General features: G+C 58.8%; 2 protein-coding genes across 4 annotated transcripts in view; both read right to left on the minus strand.

Moving 5' to 3' along the window:
* Positions 1-693: 693 nt before the first annotated feature.
* Positions 694-18241, minus strand: NHERF1 (NHERF family PDZ scaffold protein 1). The gene is made up of 6 exons (XM_059378756.1): positions 17539-18241; positions 6218-6379; positions 5233-5386; positions 3107-3147; positions 1818-1907; positions 694-1580 (listed from the first exon to the last, which is right to left on the minus strand). Exons 1-6 carry the CDS (start codon positions 17998-18000, stop codon positions 1389-1391), a joined length of 1101 nt encoding a protein of 366 aa, XP_059234739.1. The 5' UTR covers positions 18001-18241; the 3' UTR covers positions 694-1388.
* Positions 18242-19212: 971 nt separating this feature from the next.
* Positions 19213-26844, minus strand: part of RAB37 (RAB37, member RAS oncogene family) — a 58099-nt gene continuing 50467 nt past the window's right edge. For 2 of the 3 annotated variants that reach the window (XM_059378539.1, XM_059378540.1), the window contains 7 exons: positions 23558-23599; positions 22942-23008; positions 22810-22862; positions 21836-21901; positions 21211-21267; positions 21057-21133; positions 19213-20861 (listed from right to left, as the gene is read on the minus strand). In XM_059378539.1, coding sequence (XP_059234522.1) covers positions 20756-20861; positions 21057-21133; positions 21211-21267; positions 21836-21901; positions 22810-22862; positions 22942-23008; positions 23558-23599 — 468 coding nt within the window. In that variant the 3' untranslated portion in view covers positions 19213-20755. Of the gene's footprint in view, positions 20862-21056; positions 21134-21210; positions 21268-21835; positions 21902-22809; positions 22863-22941; positions 23009-23557; positions 23600-24642; positions 24754-26844 lie in introns of all 3 variants that reach the window. The other variant, XM_059378538.1, reaches the window with a different exon arrangement.

Raw genomic sequence — 26844 nt, forward strand, 5'->3', positions numbered from 1 at the left:
TGAACCCCAGGGGCTCCCTGGGTCCTCTTTGGTTAGCGGTCTCCTTGAGCATCAGCCTCCCTTCCGCCCAAGCACCTCCGGGCCTGGCAGCCTCAGCCCTTGTGGGCTACCCTAGCAGACGTCCAGGATGTGGCCTCAGGTGCCAGCGGTGGGAAAGACCTGATCTCTTGAGCAGCAGGTATTTTGCCCTTGGAAAGCCCCCTCCACCCCACCTGCCACGGAGCCTGTCCTGGACAGCTGCGCTCTGGTCGTGTCCACAGCCAGATGAGATGGTGAATCTGCTGCCAGCCCCAGGCTGCCCCTGCACCCCGCAGGCCGCGAGTAGAAGAGATTGAAGCCCCTCTCTGCATTCTGCATGCAGCTCCTCTGGGGCCTTCACCAGTTCTGTGCTCCTGAATCAGAAAGTGCATGAGGTCCTCGGAGCATGTCAACCTCCCCTCCCACGTCCTACCTGAAGGTTTGCCAGGGGTGGGTGGGGGGGGGGGGCGTAGGCAGGCAGCCTTTGCATCCATTCAGGAGCTGGGCAGGTCCCACTCCCACAGGTAGCACGCAGGCAGCTACAGCCCTCAGCATACAGCCGCCCACGTGGTACTACTCCCCTGTCAGAGTTCCAGAAGCCTGGACTACACCACCCTCGGTTAGAGGCCGCCCTGGGGACACCCAGAGCTCTAAAAGACGACACAGAGGCGGAGGCAGGATGGAAGCCAGCTGAATTTGATGGAGTTTCCTTACACTAGGGTGGCTGGGCAGGGGGTAGCCAGACCTGCCCCATGCTGCCCGGGGCTCCAGGGCAGGAATGAAGTTCAAGGTCGAGGTTGATGCTATGTCCTGGATGCAACAACCTGACAAATCATGTTAATTAAGGACACAGAAATCCCTCTAAATTCTGATACTGCACTCAAAAAATCAAATGAACGAAAATAAGATGCCCAAGCCATGGCTCTGAGGAAGATGGACCCCTGTCCGTTCCGCAGTGTCACTGCTGTCACTGGGGATCCTCACCAACCCCGGACTTGGTCATCACTTGGGGTTGCAAGGGAATGGGACCTCTCGCCAGGTCCCCCCCATCCTTGCTTGGTGTGCGTTCCAGTGAGGTCCCTGGGGAGTGGCAAGGGGCTGGAGCACTCCCGGAGGAGGAGCAGGAGTCTGCTTTCTGGTCGGGGCAGGATGGAAACACATTCACCTTTCCAGAAGTAAGGGAAGAGCTTATTTCTCTAGAAAAATCAGACTCACCGATGGGGGTGGGGGCAGGGAGGGTGCTGGTGCTGATTTAAGTGTTGATTGGAGGAGGAGCAGGGAGTGAGTGAGGAGGAGGGTGAGGGAGCAGGGCTGGGGCCTGGGGGCTGGCCAGGCCCGCCCAGCTTTCCTGGGCACCGGCAGGAGGATGCTCAGAGGTTGCCGAAGAGCTCATTTTTCTTGCTCCAGTCCATCTGCGGGGCCCGCTTGCTGCTGCGCTTCTGATGGGCCCTCTCTTTGGCCACGGCCAGGGAGACGCTGAAGTCCAAGATGGGATCGGAGGAGGAGGAGGTAGACGAGGGGGCCGTGGAGTCCTGTTTCCTGGGGCTGTCTTGGGAGTTCAGCTGCGAAGAGGAGGTGGCAGCAGAGGGAGGGAGTCAGTGCCCGGCCAGGCGCCCCGGTCCTCAGCCTCAGCAAGGTGGCTCCCTTGGGGCAGTGCCCAGGGAAGCCAGGTCACAAGGACAGAACGTGGCACAGCATGTGACCTCCAAGGCAGGCTGGTGTGCCAGGAACGAGCGTGGCCTGGGAATGGGCTTCCTGTAACTCAGTGCCACCCTCTGCCCACCCAGCCAACAGCCTACCTCCTCACTGGTATCACTGGAGGTGGATCTTGCCAGGGCTGATCTGGGGCTGTCAGAGGCCACCTCGGTCAGAGCTTCACGACTGTTCTCCTGGCACAGAGAAGAGGAGTGTGGGTTGGCAAGGGATGGGGTGGGGAGGTCCTCAACAAGGAAGTGTGTTCCAGGGAGAACAGGTGCCCTGGTCTGAGAAACCCCACACAAGCCTTTCCCATCGACCCAGAAGCCACACTGCCTTAGTCTGTAGGAGAGTGTAGGGGGTTGGGGGGGCTGGCTGGCCAGCCTTGGGGATTGACATTTCACATTCCTCTAAGGATCAGAGGGCAGGCTGGTTCTACCACCCGAGTGGGAGGGACCACCGTGGGATTAGCTAAACTGCTCACATGCCCCCACCCCCCACCCCCCAGCTCTCCCAAAGTAGCCTTCAGCGTCGACTAGCCTTTTGGGCCAGTGACCGTGGAGGGGCTTTGAGGGGGGTGTGGGGATCCCAGGGGCCTCTGCCTGGCACAGGGAACTGTGATACTCCCTGAATTTCCTGCAGCCCACCTGCTTCCTTGGACTTGACCCCAGGAAGCTTGAAACCTTAACCCCAAAGCAGCTAAGAAGGGCTTTGGAGGAATAAGAGGGATGAGAGTTCTAGGCCCACAGATGGGGTGACAGAAGGTTCAGGTGACCCAAGGCCACCCTCCCTCCACCGCAGTAGCCCCTGGGGATGGGAACCCTCTGAGCAGGCCCTGTAGAAAGCTCCAGCTCTGTGGTCGGCCTCGGAGTCAGCCTGTCCCAGAGTGAAGGTCCTGGCCAAGGCTTCAGCTTGGTGCTCAGCCTCTGCCTGGGCTCCTCTGCGGCCGCCGCCGGCACCAGGCCCCACCATCTCTTCCCCAGCCTCCGCGGCCTTCTCTTCCCTTCTGCCCAGGGAGGAGGGGAGGAGGGGCTTTGTTCTTCCAACCCAGACTGGAAGTGGCAGGGCCCAGGCGGCGTGCGTCCAGACACTGAAGCTCTGTTCTTGGGGGGAAGAATGGCCTCTTCTGTACGGTGGGGAGCTGAAGGCGGGGCTTGTCACCAGGATAGCGGGCTGCAAGGGGCCCCGCCAGGCCTCTCCTCTCCCTCCTGCCTAAGCGCTCCACACAGGGGCTGAGGGGGGCACTGCCGGCAGCTCCACAGCTCCGGGCTCAGGAGGGGGCCGCAACCTGAGCCCAACGGCCCACTGTCCCAGCCGTGCTGCCTTCCAACCCTTCTCCTACAGCCCCTGGCTTGTTGCGGGCCAGAGGAGCATCAGGGGGTCTTGCCTTTACCTTCTGAATCTCCCCGTTGGTAAAGGGCTCAGGCAAGGGACCTAGGAGAAGGGGAGAAAAAACAAGAAACCAGCAAGGTGAGTCCAGAAGCTCTGGGGGATGTGGCTGGAGCGGCGCCCGGAGAGGAGGAGGGACAGCTGCCGGGTTTGGCCCGTAATTAGACCTTGTGCCCTATGTGAGTGTTTGAGTCCCTTGACTGCAGCCCTCCTGCAGTACGGCTGCCATCCTGGTGACCCGGCACACACACACCTCAGCGAACAAGCTTCACAAAGCAACACACACCCTTACCACCTCGTAATGCTCTCCTGTATTTTCAATTCAGTTTCGTTTAAAGTAGTACGCTAGTCTTTGCCTGCTAGCTAGATCTCACGAACCACAGATGGGTCATGAACAATTTGGAAAAACTGCTGTCCTTCAGGGGGAGGAAATTCCAGGCTGCCTGCCTAGGAATCATCTGGGAAGCATGTCAGAAATGCAGATCCCCAGGCCTGGGCACCAGAGTGGGAAACACACCCCCGACTCCGGGCAGCAGCGGCCTCACCGAAAAGAGAAAATCATCCCCACTCCTGCTTGCCAATGTGCAGGTTGACGGGGTGCTCAGGAGGAGAGAACACCAGCCTGGGGTCCCCCCTCGCTGGGCTGAGGCAGGGCCCCGCCTGGCTGTAGGTGGGACTGTTCTACCGCTGGGGCTGGTCAGACTGTGTGGGTTTCTTCGGACTCTTTCTTCCCTATCAACGTGCATCTTTCCTGGGGCCTGGACTTCAGGCATACCTGACTCACCACTTCCCCCCTACTGCTACCCACCCTCTCCCCATAGTGGCTGAGCACGGGATCGCTGGGACACGGGGACCCTCACCCACTCCCCACCCCCACCCCCTGGTTGTCTCCGGTGGTCAGGAGGCAGCTGCTGGGAGGGCGTTCTTCTCTGTGGGGGGCAGGTATACCCAGCTGGGAGGAGTGGAGGGCAGCCTGGAGACACCCCCCCCTCAATACCTGGGAAGGATACTTGCCCTCAGGCCCCTCCCTGTGTGGCTCCTCAGGCCAGAGGCTACAATCCCCACAATCACCACCAAGATTCTCAGGGCCCATCCCACCCAGCCACAGAGATAAGAAGAAGGAATGTCTGAGGGCTGATTCCTTAGGGGTAGGTGGGGGAAGGAAGCTGGAGGCCTCAGGGGAAGGTATTTCAGCAGCTGTGAATCCGAATCTCCACCCAGAGCAAGGATGGAGCTTCGAGGGCCTGGATCTCCCCCTCACGGAGGAAGGCGACTATCTTGAGTTATCTATAGCTTCTGTGAACTCGGGAAACAAGGATACGGCGGTGCTCTACCTCCCAGGCCTGGAGTCTGCGTCCACCTGACCCCTCCACCCAGAGGTGAAGTCTGTGCCAGGACCTTTAGGTGGATCACCCCCTACAACTAAAAACCCCCCGACAACCTTAGGGAGGCCCTGCCCACTGCAAAGTCCAAAGAGGTCCCACCCACCCTACTTCGCCTTCCCCAGGAGCCATCTCTCCAGGGAGAAAGTCCACACCAGGGAGAAGAGCTTTGCTTAACTCCTTCCTGCCCTCCAGCAGCAGCCTGGCACCGTTGGGCTGGGGCTTGGGCAGAAGGAGGTGCCAGGCTTGGCAGCGTGTTGGGGGTGGGGTGGGGAGGGCAGGGGCCCGGGAACCAGGGACCAAGGAGGCACCCACTGGCGTCTAGAGCCAGTGAGCCTGGGTTTCCAAGACAACCTGAGAAGGGAGGGGAGGCAGGGGGCCCCTGTCACTGGACTCTGATCTGACCAAGCAAAGCTGGAGTTAACCCTTCCCTTGCATGAGCGCTGCCTGGAGAACCTACTACTAGGGGGGCAGGGGCTGGGACGGAGGCCTCCCTTCAGTGCTGAGGCTCTGGTCTGGGAATAAGTACCTCCGTCCGCCCAGTCTCACCATCCCTCGTGATGGCTCAAGCCCGTCCACTGCCATCCCGGCTTCCTCTCCCGACATCAGGCCCCTCTTTTCCCCAAACTCCCCTGAGGGAGGGGGAGGAAGCTATTAAACAGGAAACTGTCCACCCGTCAGCCAGGACACAGTGAGATCTAGAGCACTGGCCACCAACGTCCCTGACCCCGGGGCTTCCGCTGCTCACCGCTCAGGTGCTCCTGAGATGGGATCACTCTGCATTTCTTGAAGAACTCATCAGTCTCCTTGTCAACCACCAGCAGCTTGGTCTCATCCCCACCGGCTTTGATGGCGGACACCACGTCCCCGTGCTGCTTGCCCTCCACGCAGACCCCATTCACCTGTTGTGGGGGGAGGGGAGGTCAGGGGTTACTGGCACAGTTTTAGGGGGGCAGGTGGAGGTGGTGTGAAGGGTCCTCTTCCTGTCCTCAGCCAGCTGGCAGTCTGGGGACACGAAACCCACCTGGCCTGGGAGTCCTGAACTAGAAGCCAAGTGGTCCTCCCACTTGACAATCAAATGAAGAGGCAGGACACGTGAGAAAAAGCCAAAGAAAATATCCAGAAAAGACTAAACAAACACAGCTGTGACAGAAGGACAGGAAAGATCGGCGAGGCCTGGGATGGGCCTGAGCGTTTCTATGTACTTGTGTCCGACTTTCCGCTCTGGGCCGTGGTTTGCTCACGTGTAAAATGAGAAGTCTTGGGAGAGCGGTTCTTCTAGCTCGAAGGTTCTAAGACTGAGATTCTGGGGCTCGCCCATGGCAGAGGGTTCACGTTTCCTTTCCTCCCGAGCACCACACAAAGAGTTCTGAGTGCACCTGCCACCACGGAGGCCTCAGGCAGTAGGGACACTCTGTAGGTGACCCCACATGTCCACTGGAAGGGCTGGGTGGATCCTGGGCTACTGAGTGTCTCTCTCCGTCAATAAGAACCCAGAGAAGGTGGGGGGAGGGAATTAGGCTATCGGCCATCCATCGCCCTTCCTGCCCGCCCTCCGGCCCACCCACCCACCATGATTCTCCCCTCTCTGGTTCCCTCCCTCCCTCCATCTGGGCTCCCTGGACCCCTTGCGCCAACCAAGGAGCAGGCGGTGTGATGGCTGCCCCAGGAATGCTTGTCTGTGTGGAGGTAGGCAGGAAGCAGGTGCCTGGGAAGAGGCTGGGAAGCATTACCTCCACGATGCGGTCCTGAGCCCGGAGCCCTGAGGCCTCGGCAGGTGAGTCTGGGTCCACTGCCCGGATGAACTGGCCCGGCCTGGACTTGTCGCTGTGCAAGTTGAAGCCGTAGCCGTTGGCGCCCTTCTTCATGGTGCAGAGCCGAGGCCGCAGCTCCCGCTGTGGGGACAGAGGAGGATCCGTGGCCATTCTCCATCCTGTTAGGTCCCGCCCTCCCAGCCTGGTGCCAGACCCCTTCCCCTCCCCCACAAGGAACACATGGGACTAAGGCAAGTTTGCAGGTTCCCACACAGCAATCTGAGAGATGCTGGGCTGGAACCCAGAAGACCTGGCATTGTCACACACTGCCCAGGTGCCCCCTCCAAGCCAGTCACCTCCTTCTGGCAAATGGGAGGCGGGACCAGATTAACTCGAGTCCCTTCCCTTGTGATGTTCTGAGGTTAATTGTGTTATTTTGATTGCTACCTTATGCCTCCCCAGTAGAAGTTCTGTCTGGTCCCCTCTGGGGTTGGGGTGGCACCGCTGCCAGCCTGGCTGGGTGACTGGGGGTTCTGAGCCCCTTGGTACCCAGTTCTCTGCAGCAGCGGAGACAGGGTGTTTACTGAAAGCTGGTCAGTGTGTTTACAGTAAAGCCTTTCCCCATCCAAGCCAAACAGCCCAGCATAAAGGAAGCAGGCAGCCAGATGACCCCAGACCTGGGGGAATCACAGTAAGGAGTCCTGGACAGGACAAGGACCCCCGCCAGCAGAAGGCTGGGGGCAAAGGCAGCAGCAGAACCCCAAAGACCCTGCTGGGGAAGCCTGCATGGTGAAAGGGCTATGAGAAGCAGGGCTGGGCTGTGGGGAGAGCCCAGCGTGGCTGTGGCCACGGCCCTGCCAGAGTCGGGACTGAAAGGGCCCAGGCAGAGTTCTCTCCAGCGCTTGTACACTCGGCTGAGAATGGTTTTCACCATCCTTGGTCCAACTTAAGCCGCTTAGCTTAGACGCTGCAGCCCTCGGACCCATTTACACAACGGAGGGAATCCGGGTGTGCGCAGGCCAAGCAACTGAAACCTCAGCCAGAAGCTTGAGCCCAAGGCCTGACTTGGGGGTCCCTCTCCCTCTCCTTCCAGGCCTGGAGCTGCAGCAGCCAGCCTGCTAGTGCCCAGTGACCCCCAGGCCACGAGCAGAGGAGTCAAGGCCCCCGCCCCAGTGTCAGCTTCCCCACCTACTAGCTATGTGACCTGGGGCAAGTAATTTCCTTCTTGCGCCTCGAGTTCCTCATTCATAGGGTGCCAGGGTCGCGGGGAGGCCAAGTGAGAGAATTCACATAGGTGGGAACACTTGGCAACTTCAAAATCCCTGTGCCTGAGCAGACTTTCCCAGCGCTGGCCACCCTACTGATGAGTCACATTAAGCCGGGAAGGGAGATTCTGGGGGGTAGGGTGCGGGCCAGGCTGCTCTGAGTCGCCAGTCCCCAGCTGGGAGCAGGGCTGGCCGGGGAGGCAGGGAAGGAGAGGAGGGCTTAGGGGCCTCCTGCCCCAACTTGCCAGTCCCAGCAGGCAGCTGCCATGTGGGGCTCCCCACCCTTTCAGTCTCATGGGGGGCGGGGGTGGCCGGAGGGTGACTTTGCCTTCCTTTAACTGCCCGGGCAGGTCTTTCTGTGTTTCAGGATGTTGGTGGGGTTTGTGGAGAGGAAGACAGGAAAGAGGTGATGGCTGGACCCGTATCTCACCCTGATCTGGGCCAGAGGCCGTGGGCCCTTCCCTGGTTTCTCCTTCAGCAGGCTGCCCTCATCCCATATAGTAGCAAAGCCAGAGAAGCAAGCATTAAAGGGGGGGGGGCAGAGGGGAGCCCCAGTGGTTGCAAAGCATCTTCTCTTCTCCCCAACTCTCCCTGTCAACAGGGTCCAATTCCAGGAGGGGCCCCCTCCTCCCAGCGGCTGCTTATCCCCCCGGCAGCCCCCACAGGATCCTGTTTGATAAAGTGAGTGAGGCTCTTCTCCCCTCCAGCTAATCCCGCCACGAAGCTGCCAGCCCAGCCCTCCCCCAGGCCCAGGTGAGCAGGAACAGGTCTGACCAGTTGCCACCACAGGCAGGCTCAGCTTTCTGCCCCAGCCAGGCCGAGCCCGCAATCACCCTGAGCCCGCAATCACCCTGAGAACCGTGCAGCTCTGCCGTCCCGCTCCTCCCCACCTCCTCTCATTCCAAAGAGTCATCTTTCCCATCGCAACCTGGCTGGGGCCGGGCACCCCCATTCTCAAGGCCGGGAAACCGAGAGTCCAGATGTCAAGCCCACGGCCCGATGTCACCCAGCGAGCTGCACAGTGGAGGAGCCGGAGCGCTCACAAGGTCTCTGACTTGGACCCCGTGTTCCTCCCACCATCCATGGGGTGGCTCCGAAGGACCCAAGTCCAGACTGGGAGGAGGCCTCAGCAGGAGTCATAAACATGGGCTGCTCTCCCACGGCGGCGCAGGCTCTGCTGGGAGGCGGCCGGCCGCTGATGAAACCACAGCCTTCCTTCCGGGTCCTCAAGGCCTCTTGCGGCCACGGCTCCAGCCCGAGCTTGGGATAAGCAATGCAGCAGTGGGCAGGCCTGGGCTGGGGCAGCCTAGCGGTTCGGGGAGAGCTCCTGGCCAGCAGAGCAGTCAGGGCTGCAGGCTTTTCTTCCTGATCCCCCACATGGGCATGTTTCCCGGAGGCCCGTCATTAAGGCCCGGAGGGCCTGCTTTGAACCTCACTCCCCGCCGCCAGTCCCAAGCCGTGGGATTGGAGGAAATGGGACTCAGCTCCCCACTGCTCCCTTTCCCTGGTACTGGGACCTGCTCCGACCCTCTGGCGGTGTCTGAGCAGGGGGACAGGAAGCTCCAGGGGGTTTTCTGACATGTTCAGACACCTATAGGGCCCCATCCAGCACCCTCCTACCCAAGGGAGAGGAGGGGGCTCATCGTCCTTCCAGGAAACCAGGCTGTTTTTCTCCACCCCTCCCCCAGCTGTCTCCAGGAGGTGTCCCTGCCAGATGCCGAGTCAGCCCATCAAAGCAGCCCATCCCAGCAGACCAGGGTGGAGGCTGTCCTGTAGGAATTGTGGGGGGCGGGGGCAGCCTCCCTGGGGATCTGGTGGGAAGGGGGCAGGGACCGGGGCAGAGCCTGGCCTTTGCTGCTCCTGGGCCCGCACCCCCAGAGCTGAAGTAGGACCTGGGCTCTGCCTCTGGGGAAAAGGGGGTAGCTGGAAAGTCCAGCTGATCTTGCTCCTGGTTGTGAGGCCCCCAGGGGCTCAGGAGGGGTCCAGAGCTGGGGGTGGGGAGGGGTCTTCAAGGGGAGCATGGCCTCAGAGCGTTCAGAGTGCCAGGCAGGGATCCCAGACACCATGACAGGTCAGAAGCAGAAATCAGGACCTGCTCATGAGGCACCTGGGGGAGACTCGGAAGCAAGAGGAAGGAACAAGAGGCAGTGGTGGCCAAAGGACAGCGCAAATGAGATGGGGTGCCTGGGGGGTGGGACTGAGTCTTCCAGGCAACACCAGACAAGTTTTCCAGAAAAGAGCTTGCCAGGACAGCTGCCTTCAGACTCTTCTCCTGGAACCTCCCCCCCCGCCCCCCAGGTTGGCAGGCTGTCCCGAATCCTGTCACGGGCCCCCGTGGCCCCCGTGGCCATCCGCTCCTTTCCTCCTTCTCTCCCAGGGAGCCCAGCCTGGCCCCACGTGGCCGCCCAATCACCTCCACCCACGCAGCCCAGGGAGCGGACGGCGGGCACGGAATTCAATAGGCGCCACCAGCAACCACCTGGAAAGCCGAGGAAAGTCGATACCCTAATCCCAGTGCCCGTCTCTGGGGAGCAGGCCCAGGGCCGCTCCCTGTTCCTCCTCGGGGAGGGCTGCTGGGGGCCAACGCCCCAATGGGCCCGGCCCCTCCCTGGCCGGTGTCATGGTGATGGGCCCTATAGAAAACAGCCAGGCTCCTTCCAGAAGGCCAGGCAGCTCTGGGCCCCAGAAGGAATGGGCTGTTAGAGCCGGCAGACCACCAGGGTGGCTAGGGGAACAACAGAGGTGACCCTCACCTTCCCAGACTGCCCCTCCCCCAACACAGCCCAGCCCAGCCCAGCCAAGGCTCTTGTTTACGCAGATAAGATTGAAGCCTGCTGCCCCAGGGAGAGCAGCCCCAGCAACAAGGGGACAGGGGGGTGGGCAGAAGGAGCCCTGGTGCTTCTGGCGGGGGGTGGGATGGGGGGGACGCTGGGCATTAGGAAGAGCCCAGCAGCTGCCCTGGGAGGCAGGTCCGTGGTTCCACAGAACTCTAGAGACACAGCTCGGGTCTGGTGCCAGCTCTTCAAGGAAGCCATGATGGATGGCGAGAGCTGGCCTAGCCTGAGGGTGACATGTGACTGGGCAGCAAGGGGGCACTGTCCTCAGGGCAGGTTGGGAAGTGACCAGGAGCTCAGACTGTTGGCCAGTGGCCAGAGCTCGAGGCTAGAGGCATCTTCTCCTCACCCGAGGTACAGAAAAGGCTCGGCGGCCACTGACCCGTGCCCACAGGACCTTCCCCACCCAGGTCTGTGCAGACAGGGATGTTGGCCATCTCCATTTGTGACAAAGCTCTAGCCCTTGATCTTGGCCTTCCTGTTTCTCAGTGGGACGGCCCCTGTCAGGACCCCAGCAGGGTGATCTGGGTGGACTGGGTGGGCTCTGGGAGGGAGACCTACGGTCAAGTGGGAGCTGCTTCTCTCACGCCCCACGCAGGGGCCCTGCGCCAGCTTCTCTCCTCCCGGTGCTGGCCAGAGACCCATCCGAAGGAGTTTGGCTCAGGTCTCCCCAGGGCTGGGCAAGCCTGGGACGGAGCAGGCTGGTACGTGGGCTGCTGCCTGGCTGGACTCCCTCCAGGCTGGCCGCCCCAAGCCCGAGCGCTCGGCAGCCACTGTTCCCTCATCCCCTCTTCTTCGTCACCCTCCTTCCCAGAAGTCACTGGATTTAAGGGCCGTCCTGAAGGGACAAAGACCTTCAGAGAGCTTGTGTAACTGCGGCTCTATTAAAATAACAAATAGAAGCTACTGTTTACTGAGCCCGTACTGTGGGCCAAGGGCCACACCGCGATTATATGTACATTTTCTCATTCAAACCTAATTCCAATATTGTGAAGAAGGTATGACTGCCCTCCTTCCCAGATGAGGGAACTCAGGTTCAAAAAGATCACATCAACCGCTCAAGTCCACAGAGGAGGGGAGGAGAAGTCAGGCTCGGAACTCAGATGGGGAACAGCACGTCCAATAGGAACACAGTGTCGGTCAGGGAGGCAATTAAAAATTTCCCAGGGTCACATTGAAGTAAAAAAAAGTAATTAGAAATTAATTACAATGACTTTATCTCACATAATATGCTATCATATCTCACAAACTGCTATCATTTCAACAGGTACTCCACTTCAAAATTATTAACAGTGTTATTTTATGTCTTTTGGGTTGTAGGAAGCCTTCAAAATCTGGTGTGCATTTCTAACTTCCAACACATCTCAAGTGGGACCTGCACAGTTCAAGTGCTAAGAAGAGCCATACGTGGCCAGTGGCTGCCACCAGGGTCTGCTGATATTCTAGAGGTCTCACTCCCAACTCTCAAGCTGTCCGCCCCCCAATTTTTTTTAAGATTTATTTATTTGGGGGGTGCATGCGCAAGTTGGGGCAGGGGGAGAGGGAGAGCAAGGATCTCGAACGGACTGTGCTGAGTACAGAGCCCCACCCCAAGGGCTCTATCCCAAGGCCCTGAGATCGTGACCAGCGTGGAGAATCACCAGTGGGATACTCAACGGACGGAGCCACTCAGGTGCCGCCCCCAAACACATTTCTACATCACCCCAGCCCAACACACACACACTTGAATTGGGCACCACAACCTTGTAACACACCCAGGAGGGCAGGAGCCTTTGACTCTGGAAGTCAGAGGTCTAGCCTCCAGACAACACAGCAATGAGGGAGTGGCCCTTTTGTAGGGCATAGGAACCTAAACATTGCCCAGAGGGCTGGAGACAGGGTGAGCTGTCCTACTTCAGGGGTGAGGCAAGGCTAAGGCCAATAGGTCAAGGTTGGCCTTGGGGGGCGGGGCCGGGGAGGGGGGGGTTGTGCTGCAGGGAAGCCCCAGAGCCAGCAAGGATGGGTTCTTAGGATGGGGGGGGTGTTAGGGTAAGGTAGAGACTTGGTGGGTGGGCTCCAGATCCCAGCCCATCAGAGATGGGTGGGGCCAGGAGCCAGGCCACTTCTGCGCTGACGCACTTTCCTGTGATGCCACAAAGGATACCCCCAAGAGACAGAAGCTACAGGGACCCTTCCTTGCAAGGAGCTGGTGAATGTATTCCACTCACTGTGATGGCTCTTATGTAGCCCAGAATGCGATGGTCAGAGACCCCCAGCTGGACAGTCGGGCCCTCAAGTACAACCCAACTGCATGGCTGAGTGGCTATGCAGGCACTGGAGAGAATTGGGGTAATAACCCCTGTCCACGTGGGGCTGCCCCACCTGAACTGACCAAGACTCCGTTTCCAGGGGGACACGGGCACTAGTATCTACCTCATGCCGTAGTTTTGTAGATTGAATGACATAAGGCATATTATTTTTTTAGAGATTTATGTGAGAGAGAGAGAGAGATTTGAGGCTTGATCTCACGACCCTGAGATGACCCTGAGTGGAAATCAAGACCCGGATGCTTGATTGGCGTCCGAGTGGATGAGCCACTCGGATGGACTAAGCCACCCAGATGCCCCGACACAAAGCATGTCTAGCACACAGCACACTGCCGGGCACTAGTAATAGTCATCATTTACTGAGCAATCACTGTCCGCTCACAAAAATGGAGAAACTAAGACCTAACTTGCATGACTGTCATAGGGGAACCATGGAAATCCATCAGTATCTTTAGGACACAAGGCTGCACTAGAACTGAATTTCCTTCCCCGCGGGGCTGACTTCATCTCAGAGCAGCAAAAAGCAGAGCATCTCATACCGGCCTTGAGAACTCTGCCATCTGTCTGCAGAAGGCCTGCATCTCTAATTCCTAAGTGGTCCCTCACCTCCCCAGGGCCCCGTGGGATGAGAACTCTGGAGACGAAGAGAACGGCCCACATCTAGACATACGGAGAGTGCCCCATTTTGTCTCCAAGAGAATTCTCACCAGAATTATTGATTTAACTTCATAGGAAGCTGAAGGTAGGAACCAGGGGAGAAGAAATCTCACATCTGTGGCTTCAGAGAAGGAACCACGCTCACACCATCACATACCCTGTCTACTTCAAATCCAAACATCCTACAGCGCAGACTCTCTTCTGCCCTCCCAAACTCCAACCTGCCAGTGGGAAATGGCCCGCGTATCCTGGGCCGGAGGTTGGGAGGCTGCCAGTGCATCGCGCCCACCCACTCACCCACCTTGCTGCCTGGGATGCCTGCACTGTTCCTTTTGTCTTTAATTTAAATTTTATTTATTTATTTTTAAGATTTTATTTGAGAGTGAGTATGACTGACCTGAGTAAGGGGGATCAGAGGGAGAGGGAGAAGTAGACTCCCCACTGAGCAGAAGGCCCGATGCAGGGCTCAAGGCTCCATCCCAGGACCATGACCTGAGCTGAAGGCAGTCACTCAACTGACTGAACCATCTAGGTGCCCGGGATTTATTAAGCAGGCTCTGTGCCCAGCGTGGGGATCAAACTCACGACCCCAAGACCAAGAGTCACAAGCTCCATGGACTGAGCCAGCCAGGGTCCCCGGCCTGCACTGTTTCTGCCTCTGGGATCAGGGTCAGTCAGGTCTGGCAAGAATGTACCTCAAGCTAGGCACTGACACACACACCCCTATCATCTCATCAAACTTCCCCCAAACCCTGCAAGGTGGGTTCTGGTGTTCCCATTTCACAGAAGTAGGAGCTGAGGTTTGCAGGGAACAATGGACAATTTTACCTTTCTACTCCCCAAACGGAAGCTGCTAGCAGGCAAGAGAAAGGAGTAGGTAGGTTCTGTCTGGAATTTCGATGTCTGGGGGTGTTGGACCGAGATGAATTAGGATAAAAGTGCCTGATGGCTACTATGCACTTGTTCATTCAAAAATTATGTGAGCCCCTCCCTGCTCTGCGCCAGGCACAGCACCAGGGATGTAAACACAAAAGCAGCCACAACCTTCACCCTCCTCACCATTGCAGTGGGTCAAGATCATGAACAGGTGATTTGATTGTTGTGTGCTCATAGCCATAAAAGATGCAGAGGACAGGGAGGAGGAGGAGGAAGGAGAGCAAAGAAAAAGCTCGTTCTGCCTGCAGGGTCGAGAAAAGGCTCTGCGGGCTGTGAATGGTTTTGCAGTGTGCCTCATGGAGAAGAGAAGTGACAGGTTCCCAGACTGATGAAGGGTCTTGTCGGGCTGCCAGACTGGGAAAGGCTGTGGAGCACCTTCTGATTATTCCAGACCACTGACCTCCGACCGAGCATTCAGACAGCGCCAGGCTGGGACACAGCAGCACTTGCCCAAGGAGGGGCAGGACCAGGGCTGACAGCCCAAGAGTGGGCACGTAACAATCACTGTGAAATACTTACCAACTCAAATACCAACATTTGCTGAGCGGTTCCATGCCAGGCATGGAGCTACTGCCTTTATGGACCTCCCCATGTAACCCCCACCCAGTGTAGCCGCCCCTATGCTCCCAACTTACACAGGAGGAGACAGAGGCCTAGGTTAAGTCACTCCTGCTTGAGGTAGCTCAGGCCTTGGGGCCCATCCACACAGGGGCGGTGCTGTGAGCAGGAGTGTTGCTGCTCCTCCTTCAGAGGGGGTGAGGAAAGCTACCAATGGAGCAGGTGGACACAGCTGCAAATCCCTCCCCCTCCTCCTCCAATAGTACTACAAGCATCATCCCACACCCTCTGCCTATAGGATTCTCCACCCAGGGTGGTCTTCCCAATGAGATTACCTGCCACCCAATCTCTGAGTGGCACTTGTCCACTGAACGCTTTTTGGACGTGTGAGAACCAATGAAGATACCGTTAACAGTCCCCACTTTGCAAACAAATTCAGGCTAAGTAAACTCATTAGTAAAACTCAAATTCCTTATGTGAGATGTCTTTAGGAAAAATGTCAGTTTTACTATGTTTACTGACTTTTTTTTTTTTTTTTTTGCAATGACAGGGCAGGTCACCTGCATGGCTGCCACACCAGATTTCATGGGCATTTCCTACCAGAGGGACTGGCACAAATGCCCGGGCAGAAGGTGCTCAATTCAGCATCCACCTGGGGCTCAAGTACTTCCCACTATTCGTAAAATCCTAGAGGAAATAGGGGTCACTGTATGACAACACTCCCCACTTTACAGATGGGAGAACCAAGGCTCAGAGAAGTTGTGACTTGCCTGTGGACCTGAAACCCCAAGAGGCCTGGTGATGGTGTCCCCAGGACCAGCTGGAGGGTACCGTACTACTTCTCCTGGCCTGAGAAATATGCACAAATGCAGATGTCCCATCACCAGCTGGGGGAATCCGATTCTGAGGGTCACCCAGACAGCAGAAAGTCAAGCTCCACTGGCTTTTCCAGATGGCATGGTGGGAGAGCACAGGCTGGGTCAGGCCACCAGGCCCCTGGCATCCTCCAGCTCCCCTAGGATCCTTCCTCACCCAGCAGCAGATAGACCAAAAAAACCACAAAAACAAAAACCAAAACCACACCAACCAAAACAACCCCCACAAAAAATCAAAAGGGCAAGGGGAGGAGCTGAACATAACGGCATCTCGGGCGGGGGATGGGGAGCGGGGAGGTGGTTACTTGTGCCAGTGCCAAAGTCCAAAAAGAAAAAAAAAAAAAAAAAGAGGGAATGACAAACTGCTACACTCAGCTCAGCACAAAGTTCAAACGAGATCCTCCTGCCTGGGATCAGAGGTCATGGTTTCCAACTCCCTGGTATCGAACCCCTGCCAGGGATGCCCCGGCCCCTCCCCCATCCTTGCCAACACCAGCTTGGCAGAGGCAGGAAGCGCGAGCCTAGCAGCCCTGGTATTGCCAGCGCCCAGCTCTGGCTGGACAAGGCTTCTGGCGACCTCACTTCCTTTGCTTCCACCAAACCAGCTGGTCCTCTGGGGCTCCACCTTCTACCTTAAGGCTGAAGGGTGCCTTTTTTCTGTCCAGAGAGGCTTCTGCCGGCATCACAGACGCCCCTGCCACACGCTGCCACCAGGTGGAGAGCTGGCCCAAGCCAACCGGGCCCTGGGAGGCCCAGGCTCTGCTCCCCCTAGTCTGCACCCTCCGGCCTCCCCCTCCTTCACTCTCTGGGGACACAAGGCTCTCATCACAACTCCTGTTTTGTTACTGCCCCTCCTGCAGCTGATCCAAACTGGGACCGTTTGGGGAAACACCAAAGATGGGCAAAAAGCAACCAGTCAGCTTGGTGTCCAGGAGACTGAAGTGAGACAGGCAATCACAGGGCAAGACCACCTGTCCCTGGTGAGTTCTGTTGGCTTCTGCAGGGCCCTGCGACACCAGGCTACTCTCTCCACACCTTCGTCCAGCCCTTTCTTTTCCTCCGAATCCTCCCCTCCCGTTCCCAGACACAAGCCAGCTTACGCCTCACATTCCTGAGACTCATAAATCCTCCCGGTGCCAGAGTCGCCACCACCCCCGGAGACGCCTCTGCACCTCCTCCCCGGACCCCACCCCCACACATCGCCCGGAGCCGGTGGGGCTCCCTCTCCTTAGAAGTCACACCAGTACTTCAGGAGAATGAAGTCCCGCCAGGCTGAGGTTAATGATACACGCACCCGCCCGCAGGGGTGGGGCGCTGCCTGGAGAAGCCTGTCGGCGACCCCTCTCCTCCTGGTGCGGGGGCTCCGCACAGAATTGGGAGTTGTTACTCCTCTAGCTTTTTGAAGTCGGGTGGCGGCTGCTTCGCCCCAGCTGCAGCTACCATCCTCAAGGGGCCGGGGAGGAAGCTGGCACCTCTGGGGCGGCAGGGAGTGGGGTGTGCGAGGAGGGACAGAGTTGGGGGGTTCTGAAGAACGGGAACAGACACCGCCAACAGAGCCGAAGAAAGGGGACTGCGCGCTCCTCTGAGCCGCCCTCTCTCACTCCCGCTCCCCAAAGCCAAGAGACAAGCAGTGCCGGAGGCAAGGCGCTCAGGGTCCTAGCCCAGTCTGGGAAGGGGCGTGGGGGTAACGGGACGCAGCCCCAAGCCAGTGCGACCTGTCGGGAGGCGGAAGCAGTCTCCCCCTCGAGGATCCAGTTTCTGAAAGGGGAGGCAGGCGCGCGGTTGGGCGTCCGAGGGGCGGCTGGGTCTCCTCTCGCTTCCCCCCCACACCCCCCATCCAGTCGCCGCCGGGTTAGGGCCCACACGTACCCGCTCCGGACGGCTCTTGTCGGTTTCGCGCGGCTCCGGCGCGGCGGCCTGCGGCTCATTTTCGCCACCAGCCTCCTGCGCCTCGGTAGCGGCGGGGGGCTCGGCCTGCCCGGGCCCGTCCTGGGCGTGCAGCAACTCCTCGCGGACCTGGACACCCAGCTTCTGCAGCCGCTCGTCCGTCTCGGGGTCGACCACCAGCAGGCGCACGGCGTTGAGCGCGGCGCGGATGCGGCTCACCACCTGCTGGTGGGTCTCCTTCTCCACGTTCTCGCCGTTCACCTCCACCAGCCGGTCTCCGGCCAGCAGCCCCGCCTTCTCGGCTGGCGAACCGGGCTCCACCAGCCTGATGAACTGGCCCAGCTTGCCCTTCTCCCCGTGCAGGTGGAAGCCGTAGCCGTTCGGGCCCTTCTCCAGACAGCAGAGCCGGGGTAGGGGCGCCCCGGCCGCCGCGTCCGCGCTCATCTCGCCCTGCGACGGCTCAGTGGTGCGACTTGGGGTCCCGTGGGGAGCCGGAGGCGGGACGGCCCAAACCTTCTCCCCGCTCTTCGGACCGGCAGGCGGGAGGCAGCCCTGCTGAGAACCCCCGCGCCGCCGGTGGGCTGAGCGAACAGGTGTGCGGCGAAGTGCGGCCGCGTAACTGCGAGGAGCCCAAGCCGGAAAGCGCCGACCAATCCCCACCCAGCGCGGCGACTGAGCGCTCGCGACTCCGCGCCAGCCCCTTATTCCGGGGGCGGGGCCGCACCGAAGGTGTGGACATCGCGGCCCAATCAGAGACCAAGAGCAGGGGGCGCTCGGGCCGGGTGAACGACGCCGGCCAATGGGAACGCGCGGGGGCGGGGTCGTGTGCTCGGCGCGGCGCCCCGCGGCGCGAGAAGAAAGAGGGCTCAGGAAGTGGAAGTGTTTGTTACCAAGTGGCCCAAGTTGAGGCGGGGGGCGGGGCGAGTTCCCGGTACTGGGCGGAGGGGCGCTTAGGCTTCTGGTTTTCTCTCGGTTTGGCGGGGATCGAGGCAAGCCAACCCACGGATAAAGGACTCTTAACGTTTTAACGACCTTTAGCTAAATCCTCTTGTGGACTCGAGTGAGGGGTTGGGAGGGTAGGGACTGGGGAGCGGCTGTTGCCGGGGAAACGGCTCCAGCTCCGGGGCGGTGGGGTCCACCTCCGACCCAGTAAGGTTGTTCGAATAACGATAGTTTCCCGTTCGTGGGTTTTGCGTTGTCCAAGGACGCACGCTTACAGGGGTGCGGGCTCTCATCCTCGCTGGGACAGTATGAGGGCTCAGTAGGGAGCCCAGGCTTCCCGGGGCTGCCCACTGGACACAGGCCAGCTAGGACAAGGGTGTGAGCACTGGCCTCCGCGTTTGGCCAGTAAGTAGGGGAAGAGAGGCAGAACAGAGTCAGGTAACCAATCTCTTGAGTACAGGGCAGAGGGAAAGGAGGGGAAAAAAAAGCCCGAATGGGACCTTAAGACAAACCTTCTTTCAGTTTCTTGCAGATGAAAGGCTGCTCACAGAAGTTGGGAGCAGTCTTTTAAGGGTGAGGGGAGCAGTTGGGAGCATTGATGAAGATCAAATGATTTGGGCAGTCAATGACCGTTCCCCCAACATGCAGTAACAGTCAGCATTCTCTCCCCTGCCCCCTCTCCAAGCGCACCTCAAAGAAGAAAGGGACAGGGCGTGCTTTCCCAATTCTGCAGTTTAATTCTGAAAACACAAATGCTAGAGGCCCAGAGCCAGCCCATGTGATTGGAATGCCTGCGACCTGCCTTGGGCCCCAGAAGAGCCCAGCAAGGTCAGGCTCCTCCCTGCTCTGGATGGGAGAAGCTTTGGAGAGCTTCCTTATCAGGCCCAAGTCGGAGCTGCTGACTCTGCTCAGAGAGCAAGATTTCTGCCTCAAAAGCAAATGCAGTAGCCTTAGAAATGTGCAGTGTGTACTTCTTATTCTCCTCCAGGTCATGACCCACATGTCTCCTGTTCACCTCCGATGGCCAGGGTCAGGGTTTTGTGGGACAGGTGACCTTGGCCCCACATAAACTTGCCGCCTCTCTCCTTAACCCAACCTAACCCGCGTGACTTTGTTTTCTACACATTGTGTTGATTTACCTAGAAATGGGTGACCTCTTACTCCTTAACCTGGTTCAGTGGGAAGGGACACAAAGCAGTTTTGGCTGTGGTGGTGTCTGTCTGAGGGGAAAAGGCATGGTGGTCAGGGAGGAGACCACGCTTGGGTTGGGCGAGGGCGGGGGTGGGGGTGGGGGTGGGTGGAGGATAGGTGTGGGGTAAGGTTTGCCTGGTTCTGCTTCCCACCTGCTCTGAGAGTCAGGCGTTCCTCCTTATCGGATTCTTAACTCAGTAGAAACACTGGAGCTGCTTGCAGTAGCCTGTGGGGCTGCCTAACTCCAAAGTGTCGAGACAGGAGAAAAACCTTGCCCTAGCTTTGACTTTAGGAGTCTAAGGGCACAAGCAAAAGGGTAGAGAGCCCTCCACCAGGGATTTGGGGGAGGGGGAAGAGAGGGGCTTGCCCCTGGCACCTGAGGTCTAGAGAACAGGAACCAAATGTGTTCAATCTGTGGACTGGAGGAAAAGGGGTACATCCCAGAGTGGGGCTAGTAAGGCCAGAGGCAGCCAATACAGACCTAGTCTGTGCTACTCCTCTCTCCCTTACCCACAGAGCTCTGTCACTGCCCTATCTCCACATCGATTATCTTCCCTGAGCCTTGGTCTGGCACAGGGGCGCATCTTACTGGGGAAGACATTCCGGGGGAGCTGGAGGAAGTAAAGCCGTGGTCTGCTGCACCTCTCCAGCTGAGGTGGAGCCCCAGTGGGGTCAAGGCCTGCCCTTCTGCTGCAGAAGTGCATCACTGCCCTCTGCTGCTGAGCTGGAGAATACCACCCTTGTCAAGGCAAGGAGGGAGCCTGGGGCCCCTAAGTCCTAGTACCAGCAGGCGAAAGGACCACCCGTTCTGTCTCGTGGTTTTCTGGTGCCCACCCCTCCTTTTTTGTATTACATTATGTATCATTAAAGTGAAATAAATACTTTACCCTCCCCCAGGATGTAGGGAAGCTACAGGAACTAAGGTAAGAGTGGGAGTACAGCTCCCTCTTGGGAAGGGGCTGTGCCCTGGGTCCCCCGATTCCCATCCGTTCAGAATAAACCAGCTCTGGGGGAGAAGGCTGCATCCGTGAGGGCCTCTGGAGCCTCCTTTCAGCCCCTTTGGGATTCATAAGAAGGAGCAGCAGCTGGGCTGTTTCTTCTGGGACTCCACAAAGTCTCGGATCTGGAAGTGGGGCCCATCGGGCTGCCACAGGGCTCTGTGCTTCAGCTCCCTTGAAGAGGAAGAAGCAGTGGGCTGGGCAGGGAGTGAGGAACTGCACCCTCCCGACTCCCATGACCCCGGGGCTACTGGACCTAGGAGGCACAGTGCCTGTAGGGCCAGGGGCTGGGCCAGGGGCCAGGCCCTACTGGATTCCCAGATGGTGCCACCCCATCCCACATGATTCCCGTCCGTGCTCAGCTCTTACTTGGCAATGGCCAGAAAGGCTAACTCCACATTCATGCCTGTCTTGGCGCTGGTCTCCATGAAGGGAACTCCGTACTCCTGCCAGGAAGAGAATGTCCTCAGGGCCAGCCTCTGACTGCCCCCACCCCTCGTCCTGCCCACGGGCAGTCACTTACCCTGGCCAGTGTCTCTCCGTCCTCTGAACGGATCACCCTTTCATTGCTCACATCCGCCTGTCAAGCCCAGGTGGGTCACTCTGGGGAAGGAAATCTCCACCCCAGCCGTCCCCTCTCCTGCCTGGGCTGGCCCCTTTACCTGCAGGAGCAGCCACTGCCTGCCCTCTGCTGGTGGCCTGTGGGACTGCAGGTGGTATGATTGGCTTGGAGCCAGGATTTCTGCCTTGCTCAGGCTGAGTTACCCAACTCCCAGCCAGGGGATCCTACTGCCAGTTGGGGGAGATGGGAAACTCTCCTTTGGAGGGGTGTGGTGACCAGCCTCAGAGGGGTGACCGTAGTTGGGACTCGGATTTTAGCTCTTCATCTGTGACTGCTTTACTGGGATCTAGTGGGGGCTGAGCGTCTCGGCCACCCTGGGTCTCTCAGAGGGCAGCCTGGGCTTTCCCTGGAGGGGGCCATTTCCAAAGCGTTAAGAGGGCAGATGAGATGGGCTGAAGCTGCCAAAGAGGTCTGACCCCTGACCTGGAGTCTGGGAAGAATCCTCTGCTGGAAGGCCATGCAACTGACCCTCTTGGGGCTTGTGTGGGGCTCGTGAGAGGGGAGGCGCAGGGATGGGCTCGCTCACCTTGTTGCCTAGCAGCATGATCACCACGTCCCTCTGGGCGTACTCATGAATCTCAGTGAGCCAGGCCTGTGGGAGAGGGTGAGCTGAGCCAGGCTGTGCCCGAGAACCAGGCCTTCTCCCTCCCTCGGCTCATTCTTCTCCTGCCCGTTTGGTTTTCCCTGGGTTACTCACAGGCCCCCTGCCTTCTCTTATCTGCCTCTTTGTTCTGGCCTCTCTGGTCCGGATCAGCCTTCCTTGACCCAACCCCAAGTGTGCAACTCCCCGTTCTATGGAAGATGCAGATGGCAGAGCTTTATCTCCTAAATCAGCCTCCTAAATCAGCTGGTAGTCCCCAGCGATTTCCCGGAGTGACTCACGGAGGATTCTAGCGACACAGAAGGGCTTAGTGATCGGAAAGATTGTGATGGATTAGTGATGTCTACCAGGAGTAGGGAGTTGGAGTTGGAGGTGGCAATGCACGTGCTGTGGATTTCCATCCTCTGTATAAGCTGCTTTATATCTACGTGTTTTGGTCCCCGAGCGCCCCCTGCCCCCCATGGGCTTGCCAATCCCTTGAGATCAGGGAGATGTGAAACCCTTATGGTGCCGTCCGCGCTCAGTGCTTGTACTTACTGACTTATCCCTACTCTGCAATAGTTTGGTAAGGACAGACCTGCTCACTGAATCACTGTTGTTGCCACCTGGGTAGTTGTCCAGGGCGGAGCGGGGTACTGGGCGAACTCTGTCAGGAATGGCACTCACGAGTCACAGCCAGGACTGAGCAGGTGGCACAGGCACCCAGCGGCCTGCCTGGCCTCCCCGTCCACAGGCCGACCAGATGCCCAGCGGCAGCTTATTCCTTCTGAGTCACAGCGCCTTTTGAAAAAGGCGGCAGTGTTCCCTGCTCTGCCCCCTTCCCCACAAAGCAGGAAGCAGTCCTCGCTCGCGGAGGGCCCACCTTGGCTGCTGCTGAGGGGCGCGTGAAGGGGACCTACCCGGATATTGTCGAAAGAAGACTTGTTGGTGATGTCATAGAGCAGGAGCAAGGCTGCAGGGGGAAAGAGAGATCACACAGGGAACGTGGGGCAGAAGGCTGGGTCTCCCGGGTGGGCTGGGGAAGGGCTTACCCTGGGCATCTCGGTAATAAGCATGGGTGACACTGCGGAACCGCTCCTGCCCGGCTGTATCCCAGATCTAGGAGGGGATGGACAGACGGTCAGAGGGAGGCAGTGCGCCGGGACCGGGCTGCGTGGAGGGAACCCACGCGGAGTCCGACAGCTGTGTGTGTGGGGGGGACACTTCCTGCACTAGGGGCTCAGGGCCTTCCGAAGATCCGATGATGTCCGAGGTGCTGTTATGGAGCTCACGAGCTCATTCAGGCTGCGGCCTCTTCCCTAGCCCAGGGCTTGGGGGCGTCCAGTCTCCCAGAGCGGATGAAATTTGGGAAACTGGAGAAGAGCTGGAGCAGAGCAGGCCCGTCTGCAGGCACGTGGAGAGAGCGGCCTGTGAGCGTTTGACAGTAGAGAGTGTGCCTGGGAACTGCTTTTTGGGCCACCCTCCTCGTCCTCCTTGAACAAACAAAAGCACAAAAGCTGTTTCCTCTGCGCCCCACAGGAAATTGCCCCAGGCTCAGGGCAGGGCTGCAGGGCTCCTGCGGTTGGGGTGCAGAGCAGGGGCGGGTGCAGAACAGGGGCGGGGCCCTCCATCCTCCCCTCTCCCCGGCTGTTCTGGACTTGGTCTCACCTGCAGCTTCACCCGCACACCATCCACGGTCACCACTTTGTTCTGAAAGAGACAGGGGCAGGGGGAGGGTGGGTTTGGATGGCGGGGAAAGCTTGGATCCTTGACGTCCTACAGAGCGGCAGACGTTCTGTTCTGGTTGCTTCCCGGGGTTCGAGGGGGTGCAGTGAACCCCCTAGACATCTCCAGTCAGATTTCCTCTTCAGGGCAGCAGGACCCCGTCTCCCCCCCACCCCGCCCCATGGCAGAGTTCTTTTGGGAACTCGTCTGCTCCTCTTACAACATGCCAGGGCCTGACTCTCCTGACCTCAGAAGGTGACTCAGGGCTGGACACTGGGGGCCCCGCCTCTTTCCCACTTTCATCGGTGCCTCCTGGAGCTCAGCCCCAGCCTGCAGAACCAAGCCCTTAGAGATAAGATGCTCGTCCTGGGCACAGCAGAGGATGGGTCTGCAGGGTGGTCTTTCCCTCTAGCTGTTCACTAGTTCTCCTAAGTGAAGCTTGGGTTCCTTCCCATTGGGAGGGAGGCAGCCGGCCCCTGCATGGCTGCCCCCTCACCCCACTGCCTGGGTTAGACCTTACTGTCCTGGACCCCGTGGGAGGAGAATGGCAGAGCGCTATACAGCCCTGACGCGGGTTTGTAAGGGCGGGTTCCTCGAGACCACAGGGAGGGAGGCTGATGAGCTTAGCTTTTCAACCCAGTGCAGTGGGGTGCTTCCAGGAACTCAAGACCTGTTGACCTCTGAGGCCTTGCCAGAGGGGCCTAGCTCAGAGGGCCATGAGCAAGCCAGCAGAAGGCCAGGAAACTCAGCTCCCACCCTGGGATGTGTCTGCCCTGCTCTGGGGCAGAATTTTAAGACTCAGCGTGTCATTGCTCAGATCCTGTAGGTGGGCAGAGAGCCCCTCCACCATGCCTGGACTCCTTGAACCTGGCTCCCTCTGTGGTCCCAAGGGGGAGCACCCCTGGTGCCCTCTGGGGAATGACCCACAGCGGCTTTGAGGAGCCAGGGCCAGAGAGGACAGCACGCTGTGCCTGAGCCCTGGCCTGCCCCGGCTTGCTGCTGGGAGGAAGAGCCTGCTGCCACCTCACCCTGAAGTCTATGCCGACCGTGGCTATGAAGGTCCCGGACAGGAAGGCCCCGTCTTTGAATTGGATCAGCAAACAGGTTTTGCCAACGCCTGAGTCTCCCAGAAGCATCACCTAGGAGATGGGTGGGGGGGGCAGAGGCAGTTACTGGGGAGTTGGGGCAAATTTCTGGGCTTCCAGGGCGAGACCCTGGAAAGAGGGCCAGAGGGCCAGGGAAGGCTGCTGTCAGTACTGAGGGCCACCTGCTTCTAGAAAGCCCGATGCTGCCTTCACCCTTTCTTTCCTCTCGACTCCTTGGCTCAGCTCATTTCTCAGGCCCTCCCACTGACTCTCCTGTCCTCACCCAGTTTCCTGCGTTGAGACCTCAGCACTCACAAGTCAGCAGATGTGCTCAGTGGCCCCAAAGAACCACCTCTTCCAGAAAGGAAGTGTTAATACCGTGGACAGGGATTATCACCCAAGGAAGGCTATCAGATCTGATGGGGCGGGCACGGTTGTATGCAAAGGCACGTTCTAAAATTACCACTGCTGTTGTTTTCTTTTCTTTTTCTGGTCACAGAATTTATCTGAAAGTCTCTAATGACATTTTATGTTTATAAAAGTGTTGCATAAACTCGGGAGGATTGAAATTTATACCGAAACGGGGAGACGATGAGTCTAAAGTTTCTTCCGCAGAAACCTCCCAGGTGGGTCAGATGGATGCAAATTAGCATCTCTGGGTCACTTTAGGGGAGGGAATGTGGGGTGGGGTGTGTCCCTGCCCTCGTGTTGTCTGGTCAGTCTCTGCTCATGATCTTCTTTCAGGGACAAGACAAGCGGGGACAGGGACAGGGAGAGGGAGCCTTCTGTCCAGTCATTCCTCAAGCTTGGAGAACAGAGGTCTGGACCTAATGCTGGGATTTTCCCAGTTGGCTGGTTAGATACTTAATGGGTTGAGCAGGGACTAGGTTTGAGTTATTTTTGAGGCTCTGACCTTGACAGCGGAGCCCAAAGGCATTCCTGCTGTGGGCACGGGGTACTAGGATTAGCTAACTTTGGTGGAAAGGTAAGGGGACTGCGCAAAAGGTACGTGAAGGCTGGGGTCCTGGCTTGTAAATGGCTACTGGGGGACTTCGGGAAGATTCCTTCACTGTCCTGTGGCATGCTTTCCCCAGTGGCTAGAAGGGAGGAAGGATAATCTCACCGAGGTCTCTTTGGAGTCTGTTAATGACTTGGACCAAAAATGCTGATGTCAAGTGCCTGAGACTCAGGGAAGAGTGGCCTGGGGCTGGGTACTCCCTGCCTGCGGCTCCCATTCCCTCTAATTTGGCCCAAGGAGCTTCTGCCAGGCTCCTCCTACAGATGCTGCCTGGCCCACAGGAGATGGAGGGCTGGAGGCCGGGCAGCCCTCTGGAGCCAGCACTTCTCCCTGGCTCCTGTGTCCTGGCCCCTGAGGAGGAAGGAGGGAGGGTGAACTGCAAACTTTTCAGATCACAGCTGTCTTGAGCAAAAGATGCTCACCAGCCCCCCAGCCCCCCAGCCAGGCGATTCCACCAAACACAACTGCCCAGCCTTGCCACCTCCTAGACAAACAGGCCAGCTGGCTTCTCAGGCCAGGAGGTCAGGCGGTCCCCACCAGCCTGGGGCCTGGGCCTTAGCAGCTCCCCCTCCCCTGAAGGCACAGGGGCCCATTTCCTGCCACCAGCCCACACAGGACGCCTATCTCAACGGCTCCGGGTGGGTGACTTGCAAAGTGGCTTCCCCTGAAAGACTGGGGGGTAGAGGCCCCAGCTCCTAGTGAGAGAGAGCCTGGGGTGGGGGTGGCGGAGGCCCCGAGGCACAGAAAGAGGCCAGCCTCCTTCAAGGCCGCGCAGCATGTCACAGGGCAGCCCCTCACTCCTCCCCAACCTCAGAGGAAGAGTGGAAGCTCTGTGCTCCCTCAGCCCCTCGTTCATTGTTCCTGGTCCCTGCCTCCTCCAGGGGCCCAGAGGGAGGTCAGACAGACCAGAGTCCATGGCCTCCCTCACCTGCTTCTGTCCATGGCTGCCCCCTTCAGAGGGATCCAGCCCCAGAGAGGCGACCCAAGCTAGCCCACAGGGCACTTGGGACTAACCAAGAGAATCTTTCCCAGGTTCTAAAAATTCTCAGGCGGGGCTTCAAGTTGGTTAGCAACACCCTCCTGGAAGAAGGCGGGAGGAAATGGCAAGCTCCCGCAGCCATTTCCTC

The sequence above is a fragment of the Mustela nigripes genome, chromosome 16 (genome assembly GCF_022355385.1).
Source record: "Mustela nigripes isolate SB6536 chromosome 16, MUSNIG.SB6536, whole genome shotgun sequence".
NCBI classification, from domain to species: domain Eukaryota; kingdom Metazoa; phylum Chordata; class Mammalia; order Carnivora; family Mustelidae; genus Mustela; species Mustela nigripes.